This window comes from Macrobrachium nipponense, chromosome 38 (genome assembly GCF_015104395.2).
Source record: "Macrobrachium nipponense isolate FS-2020 chromosome 38, ASM1510439v2, whole genome shotgun sequence".
In the NCBI taxonomy this organism is placed as follows: domain Eukaryota; kingdom Metazoa; phylum Arthropoda; class Malacostraca; order Decapoda; family Palaemonidae; genus Macrobrachium; species Macrobrachium nipponense.
Window position 1 is genome coordinate 5,707,336 of NC_061098.1, and position 9,315 is coordinate 5,716,650.

At 33.4% G+C, this 9,315-nt stretch overlaps 1 protein-coding gene across 1 annotated transcript; it reads left to right on the forward strand.

The window, feature by feature from the left end:
• Positions 1 to 1,245: 1,245 nt before the first annotated feature.
• LOC135209506 (uncharacterized) lies at positions 1,246 to 5,171 on the forward strand. The gene is made up of 5 exons (XM_064242160.1): positions 1,246 to 2,399; positions 3,573 to 3,670; positions 4,351 to 4,434; positions 4,766 to 4,870; positions 5,037 to 5,171. The coding sequence occupies exons 2-5, from the start codon at positions 3,668 to 3,670 to the stop codon at positions 5,169 to 5,171; spliced, it is 327 nt and encodes a 108-aa protein (XP_064098230.1). The 5' UTR covers positions 1,246 to 2,399; positions 3,573 to 3,667.
• The last annotated feature ends 4,144 nt before the right edge of the window (positions 5,172 to 9,315 follow it).

Here is a 9,315-nt window from a genome sequence, read left to right on the forward strand (position 1 = left end):
AGAATAGTTATATGATTATGTATAAACTAGACCTTTAATTTCCAGGGTATTCACACAGTAATGGTCTCTAAATTCAAATAATTAAGTTTGTTGTACAAGCATGATGACTTATTCAGATCAAGAAATGTGTGTTAATGTTTCAAAGCTTCTTCCCATGAAAACAGTTACATCATGGTCAACATTTTCAGCCATAATACGGCAATCAACAGTGCCTAATCTGGTAGGGATTTTAGTGATTTCTGTGTTGTTCTACCATAAATACTGTACTGACATTGTAACAGCTGTAGCTGAATCAATAAGTTGTGATTTGATTTGAAGATGCTGTTTTGAGTTGCTTTCTTGGTGTGAAGCTGTAAGTAGCTGCAAGCATTTGGTTACTAAAATCTTGAATTGTCAGGAAAAATACATGCAAAGAAAGTGTCAGGAATATGCATAGCATTATTTATTATTATTTTCTTTTTTTTTGCCATTACATTTCTATGAAATTCTGTCATTCATTCCAACATGATCATGCCTATTTGGTAGAACTTAGAAGAGGCTCTATAAGCAGCCTAAACCTAATTTGTTTTGTTTGAGAAACAGCTTGTCTACTTTTGCTGTGGCTACCTCAAAAACATCAGCACAATATTAAGTTTGCCCAGGACTATTACCAATGACACCTTTTGTTATTTTCAGGCTCATATTATTCTTGTCAGGATCAGTAGTAAATTGTCACTTGTTGATCTCATCCATAGTTAACATTCTTTGTCTCTTTCCTAGCTTGGTAGTTTTCTTAATATAAGGCAGGTTTTGTATCTAATTGATAAAAAGAATGAATTCTTTATAAACTTCATTGGAATTCCACCACATTTGAATTAAGTTGTACAATTGTATTTATTCAGGATTGGTGTAATTTAAAGTGTAAAGTATAAAATCCTTACATATTTAGGTTTTTAATTTTACAAAAAGGCAGTCCCCGGTTATCGGCGGACTTGGTTATGGTGATCCGTTTTATGGCACTTGCCTACCACATAAAATCGCAATTTATGGCGCCATGACTGCCATGTTTCCAGTTATTGCGCCATAAGGTGCCGAAAATAGAATTATGGTGCCATAACATACTTCACAGAGGCACCATTAACCAGTTATTGGTGCCATAAGCTCCATAAATTGCCAAGTTTCGGTTAATGGTGGTTTCCGCTTATCAGCACCCCGCCTAGAAAGGAACCTCCACCAACAACCAGGGACTGCCGTAATACTATACATACGTATATTCAGTGTGTCACAAAGAATTGCATATATACAAACTGTGCTTAGTTTCCCTACACACTCACCTTGTTTTGTATCATATATGGTAACGCTTAATCAGTTTTGATGAATGGTGCATGCTCTCAAATAACTTCTTGTCATAGTTAGGGTGTATGTCAAAGGATCATTAGTATGCAATGAAAAATGTCCATACATTTGGCAAGTTTCACTAGAGGCACTTGTTTAGTTCTCATACCATGTTTCTCTAGTAATTGTGTGAGTGTGTGTGTGTGTGTGTGTGTTTCATAGTTTTTTTATCATGTGGAGTATAAATTTATTTTAGGATAACTTTATTTTTAAGATTTTAATATTAAATTCTGTATCATTTTGGGTGGAACATACAGACAACAACAATACTTGAGTCTTTCTGAATGCTTTGAAGAGTGACAGCCTATAATAGGTCTCTTAGTTTCAGTAAAACAGAATATAGTTCAGTGAGGTTAATTAAACTGAGTTGGGAACTTTTTCAAGACAATTGTAGTCATTGGCTTGGTAAGATATATTCTACAGCTTGCCAGTTCATGTCATGTTTTGTTGTATGCATTGTAGAAGTAGATTATTATGGTTGCTTTTGATATGATATGTACTTCTGTAATACTACCTTTACAAAATCTCTGTTAGGTTCTGTTCACAGGAAGGAGTAGTTGTGCGGTACTTTGTTCGACAGAGGTTTTTGGAACTTCATAAGTTAATGGGGATTACTTTTGAGTATGATGTGTTGCTTCTTCTGTAATTTTGCTAAGACCAAAAAATTTTTCTTCACCCCCTCCCCCTCCTCTTTGGGCCCAGAATCACTTTTCAGTTATCTAGGCAGTTTGTTTACTAACAAGAATGTGTTATTTTAATAAGCTAGTAGTACTTGTAGTGAACTCTGATTTCCCTTATATATAAGCAATATATATATTTTTTTAGTTTTCTTGTATTTACTGTAATTGATGTCTACATTAACACTGGTTTTAGATTCTATACTTTTCCCCTTCCTTTCCTCTTAAACAGTCGAGGAGGAAGTAGACGGCGCAGATACGAAGGTGAAGATTTTGGGCCAAGAGTAAAACGGTTGAGAGGACCACAGAATGTAAGAGGAAGAACGGAGAAGCCAAGTAAGTTTATCAGTGAGTGTCCAACCCTTTTTATTTGTTCTTTGTTTTACATTTGTTAAGAAACTAAGGGATACAGAAATGAAGCTGTAATATAGATTGTCTTCATGTATGCTGTCAGTAAAGAGTTCAAAGTACTGTTCTGTAGTTCATACTACTATAGTCATACCTTTTACTCATGTTTGTTTCAGTACCCCTGAGAATAACCATTTCATCAGATGCAATCATTTATTAATTCTAATTTTATCACATTCAACCCTAAAATATCAGAGAAAGCATTAAACCAAAGGAGTATTTAGAAAATATTTTTATATAAAACTGGTTTCGTCACTGTATCCATAAATTTGTAAGCATTGATTTTAATTGGGATACATTTTTTTTTTAGCTTCTGTATTTCATGTTACAATTTGTTTATACAGGCTCTTAAAATCCCTGTCAAAATGTTGGTCATGTAATTTTTGTGTCAAATGAAGATAATTCAATAAGAGTATTTTTCTGTCCCTTGTACTGCATATGTCTCATTTTTCAATATACAGTGGTCCCCCCGTATTCGCTGGGAATGTGTACCCCACCCCCCCTGCGAATAGTTAGAACCCCTATCTATAAAAGTGCTTAAAATTGCCTGGTTGCGTGGTTGGTATGGTGTTTGGTGTCCCACCTCGGTGGTCGCGAGTTCGATTCTCAGCCATTCCATTGAGGAGTGAGAGATGTGTATTTCTGGTGATAGAAGTTCACTCTCAACGTGGTTCGGAAGTCACGTCAAACCGTTGGTCCCGTTGCCTGAATAACCACTGGTTTCATGCAACGTAAAGAACACCACACGAAGCCTTTTATGTTAGTTAAAATTCGAGAAAAAAAAACCCTCTCAAAATGTTTATACCTAGTTTTTTTAAATAGTTTTTTCATAAAAAGTGCATTTTATGATGGAAAAAAAAAAAAAAAAAACAGGAATATGTGGATATTCCTCATTGAAAAATACCGCGAATACGCAAAGTTCCCACGAATAATGGGTGGATATGTTCCACAGAGAATTCTGCGAATGTATGAGACCGCGAATCGGGGGGCCCAACTGTAGTTTTAATTTTGTTTTAATATTTCCTCATGTTTGATCATTAGTATACTAAATGGTAATGATGCTCAAATTTATTGTTTGATAAGAGTTTGTACATGAAATTACCTTTTTTCCAGCCACATACACACGTGAAAGGGCAAGGGAAAGATCACCACAGTACCGAACTGTACAACGTCGAGAAAGTTCATACAATGGTAACAGTAGTCATAAGATGGTGAGTATTGAGGCATTGCGAGTTCTTACACCATGCGTTGAAAGTTAGATTAGAAATTACTAAGGTTGAGAGTGTCTTTGGCTTCTTGCAACTTTGCTTGTACATACATATTGGTGGAAATCACCTACATAGTATATTGTATTACTGTTATGGTGAGGTGTCAGTCAGGTATAAGGTCATTAATAAATAAAACAGTTGCAGTACTGAGTGCTGTATTCAGTTCAGATGAGTATTCTTCACTTGAAACATCATTACTACTTCAGCTACAATATATTGCAAAAGCATAGGTATTGGCACTAATATTTAGTAAACATTTTTACTCATTCATTCTACTTTTTCTGTGGAATGTGTCTTTACTCTCCACTGATTTTGTATAGCCTGGCAGGCAGATGGTGTATTGGCTATATCATTACTACTTAGGATTATAATCTTACTCTTTCATTACTTCGTTAATTGTTTTTTTAATTATATATATATATTATATATATATATATATATATAATATATATATATATATATATATATATATATATATATATATATATATATATATCATATATATATATTATATATTCGTGGGAAAATTGGATACATAGTACTGATCGAGCAGAGTACGTAATTTATAAGAATTTATACCTATAAAAGTAAGTTTTATTGTTTGTGATTTGCTTTTTTTGCAGACATATCAAGATTTCATGAGAGAAATGCGAGAATTTCACACACGAGCTCCCAGTAATCTACCTCCTATGGCGTTTCCGCCTCCGGTAAGAATGAATAAGCATACACATGGATATTAGTATATGCATGGACATATTTGTATATTTCATATTCTATTATGTTAGCATTACTGAGTTCATGAATTAATTAAAGTGGCTTTTTCAAGTATGAGTTTTCATATATATTATTGATAAGAAATAAATGATAGTAAAAGTTACTCAATAGATACAGTGGATGATTCAAAATAATTTAAAAGGTATAGGATAATGAATTTTCTTTCATTGAAGCTTTGAGACACTTTTGAGTGCGAGTCTGTGATGATGATTATTGTAAATTGGGCCCATTTCTGTCTTGATTTAAATTAAATGATCTTTACAGCCTCCATTTGATCCAATTGGTCCACCAAGATATTATGATGGACCTCCATTACCTGAATATCCATCATCTTCTCGATCACGTTCTGAAAAAAGACCATCTGCTGATGTAAGTGAATGTTTTTTTTTTTTTTTTTTTTTTTATTTTTTTGTTATGCTGAAAGGATAATGGCACCAAGATATACTAGTAACCTTGTTGCTTTTTTTGTGTGTGTGTATATTTAACAAGGTTACAGATAAGGAAGCGGTTTCATTTTCATTTTATTCTTTTACAGCCTTATGATCGCAGTGTGGACGAATTTCTTCAAAGAACTTTTCGCGATCGAAAGAGGAAAGAAGTCGTGAGCGTCGCTATCGTGAGCGGAGATAAGTTATCGGTTTTATTACTGAAATGTATTATTTTGCTTTAAGTGCAAAGAATTATTATTATTCTTAGGGTTCCTTAGGATACAGATAAGGAAGTGAACTGTACTACTTTTTGAAAAATGGGAGGTCTGTATTTTGGAATAGCTACCTCATTTATTGTTACAATAGCCTTTGTCATTTTTTTTTCTTTTTTTTCTTTTTTCTTTTTTTGTCAAGCAATAAACAACTGTCTCCAATTTGGAATAAAGCAATTATGAACATTTAATTAAATTTTCTATTGGACATTTCCAGTAATATATGTGTGTGTGCGTGTGTGTGTAGCAAGGCTACAAATAAAATTTATTTGGAATAAGTTTCGGTGTTTTGAATATAGATCCTTTTTTATTATACTTCACAAACATCATTGTCCCTTCATCTGCCTATCTTGTATGGTGGAAAAGATGATAACTCCACCATCTTGCTCTCTGGTGGTACCTCCTGGGAGGTAGACCTAGTGGGAAGAGAGGGTGTGATAAGCTAGAAAAATGTAGCTATTCACACCCAAACCCAGAATATTAAAACACGATGTCAAATGAAGTATATCAGTCCACCATGGAATGGAATTTGAGGCAACTTTAATCATCAAGAAGCAGATACTAGTCATAGGATCATTAACAGAGTGGAACTGAAGGTGTTCTATAAGAAAGACACTGACCACCTTCAGCTCCTCCAAACCAGATACTGTCCCTTTCTGATAAGAATAGTATGTCCCCTGTATGACCCAAGAAATCAAGCCCATAAATTAAAGCCATGTTTGACATTCAGAACAATTTTAAAGAAGTGACCATAAGCTTAACAAAACAACAGGAGACTGGTCCCATGCAAGTAAAAACACCCTACAAACCAAACCAAAAACCAAAAACCAAAACCAGAACCAAAACAACAGGAGACATACAAACAAAAAAAATATTTCAGATCATAGGCATCTGACCCAAATATACCTCTTTTGGAGCATTGAGGTGGTGAGTATTTTCCTGCAAAGCCAACATAAGATTTACAGGTATCCTCTCTCTAGTCTTCCCTTCCAGCAGAAGCTGTAGATCAGCTATAAAGAATAATAATACCAATAATGGCAGTCATATCAGAATTAGGGCTGTAGGACTTTGCTCTATGAACCCCCTACACAAATTAGAAGAGGACTGAATTTTCACCTCCCAGATCTACATAATGCTGCATGACTGGCTATGATACAACAGTGTACAATATGTACCTTATTGTACATAGAACAAAAGTAAAAGGGGCTTCCTGCTAAATGTGGAGTGATGTACCCTCACCAACATACTACTGTTTCAAAATTAATGATAATGCGATCGTTGTGTTTGAACTTTCTTGTCACTATCTATATATATATATAATATATATATATATATATATATATAGATATATATATATAATATATATATTATATATATATATATAATATATACTATAATATATAATATAATATAGTAGATATAATATATATATAGATATATATATATATATATATATATATATATAGATATATATATATACTCATGCATTATGGAAAGCATAAAACAGGAAACTGTGTAATGCTGATAACAACGCTGATTAGAATGTGCTAGAACTAAATGATAGGAAAAGATAAAAGGAGCAAGAATTAAATGCTGTAAAGGGGAAAATGAAAATCTGTGACAAGACTTTATCTAAATGCCGTGAACGAAATACTAAGTGAAAATTTATACCTAAAGTAATGAATCATTTTAACTACGAGAAGCAAATGAAAATATATAACAAAGGGTGAAGAATCCAAACATTGTGCTGAAGTAAATTTAAATCTAAAACAAAGGATGAAGTATTTAAACTTTGTAAAAAAGAAAAATAAATTAAATGTTACCCTAATTTTTTTTCCGCTTTACTGTCCCATACAGCAGAACAAGATCGTTTTTTGTGCATCAACGAAAAAAGGAAGGTGGAAATTAACTAATAGTTAATGTATTACATTTCTCAGAGCTTTCTAGAAAGTTAACTAAAGTTCAGAGGGAATATCGAAAGTGTACAATACGATCAAGATAACAAAGAAGATAAATCGCTGATAAACCAAAACGGAAGGAGCCGTTACAAAGGAACGCCATTCTACTACTACTAATACTGTTATGATTTATATTCAACTTGCCAGAGCCTATAGCAGGAGCGAACAAAACAGAAAACTTGAACAAGCTAGATGAAGAGAGGTGCAACGAAATATTCACAAAAGAACTTAACCTTAATAAAGATGAATGGAAAATTTAAGATGTAGTAAGGTTAGGTAGGCCACGACTGCAACAAGGTCAAAACAATGAGGCGATAGGCAGATCAAGGCCAGACCACTTCTAGTGAAACTCAGCAATGAGAGGGAAAAGTGGAACATATTAAAAAGTGCCAGACTGCTAAGGAATGCAAAGAAGGATATTTACAAAAAAAATATCTATAGTTCCAGACATGACTGCTAAAGAAAGAGAAAAAGATAGCATATTAAGATCTGAATTAAAGAAAAAGCAGGATAACAAAGTGGAAGGATGGTTCATAAGTAAGGGAGATCTGAAGAGAAGGGAAAACTTTCAGACGACTAGAATGCTCTAAAAAGGGATTCCAGAGGAATATAGATAGAAACAAAAGAATTGTTAGAAGTGGAAATGAGTTAGAGGTAGGAAAATGTAAAGTAGATAGAATTGTAAATAATTTAGAGATAGGGAGTAATAATATTTTTAGGAGAGTAAATAGATTAGATTTAGGAGAAAATAGAATATCTTGCAGTAATGTTAAGAGCTCTGAGGAAGGAAGTAGAAGGAAAATTAGTTTAGGGCAGGTAGGTGAAGGAAGTAACTTTAGTAACAATCTTAGACTATTAGACCTAGAAGAAAAAAGTGGTTTGCAAAAGATAGATAAATGGTTAGACGGTTAGAAGCAATCTTGTGAAGAGAAGTGAAAAATTAGTGAGGCAAGACAGAAGATATCAAGAAATCTTTGAAATAACGCTTATAAAACACCCAAGGACTGACAAAAGCAAAAATAATCGAGCTAGTGGAGATAGCAAAAAAGAAAACACAATTATGTGCACCACAGAAACACACCTTAAACAGCAAAAATTACTATTCCCAACAAGCATCAGAGTTGTAGACTCAATGAGAGATGAAGACGACACCAAAGGAGGAGGCCTACTATAATGTAATAGAACCAAAGGAGGGAGATCAAGATAGAAAAAGAAAAGTCGGAACACAAAAACATTCTAATAGTAAAGGTTAATTATAGAACAACAATATTCAACATAATTCTGGTCTACATGTCAACTAGTGATAAAGAAAGAAATAAACAAATAATAAGCGCCTTACATGTAGCCATAGAAAAATCCACAGACCTGCCTATGATAGTCCTTGGGGATTTCAATGGGCATTTAGGTTTCATAGGGACACAAGAACTTGATCAAAATGGAAAAATAGTAATGGACCTAATCAAAAATAGGAGCTAACGCTATTAAACTGAGATCCCAGCTGCAAAGGAGAGATAACCTGGAGTAGAGGAGATCAGAACAGTGCTATAGACTTTGCCCTAGTCAATCAAAATATGTATAAAAAATATGAATGTATGGAGATAGACGAGGGAAAATATGAATATGATCTATCAGAACATCACCTCATATAGGTCCAATTGAAACAAATGAAACACTAAAGTAAGGAAAAAACATTCAGATGAAACAAAAGAAATCAAATATTTGAAAGTTACAGAAGAGTCTACCAGAAAATACCTTGAATATATAGAGTTTAAAGTAAGCCAACAAGACACAAAAGGAGATCTAACCCAGTTGGAAGAAACAATGAGTGAAGCAAAAACAAATAACTTAGAGAAGATAATCAAAAGAAGGTTAAAGACAGGAAAACAACAAGAAATAGAACCAGTGTGGGTCACCAAAGAAATAAAGAAAGAAATAAGTCAAAGAAGGGTATATAACAAATTAAAAAGGAAAGCCACAAGAATAGAAGAAAAAAGATACTATGAAGAAGCATATCTTAAACAAAAACAAAAAGTACAGATAATAATAAAGAAAGCATATGAAGAAAAGATTAGAAATGAGATAATGAATGATAAAAACAGACACAGGAAAATCTGGGAATATATAGATATGCTGAGAGGAAAGACCACATCAGAAAA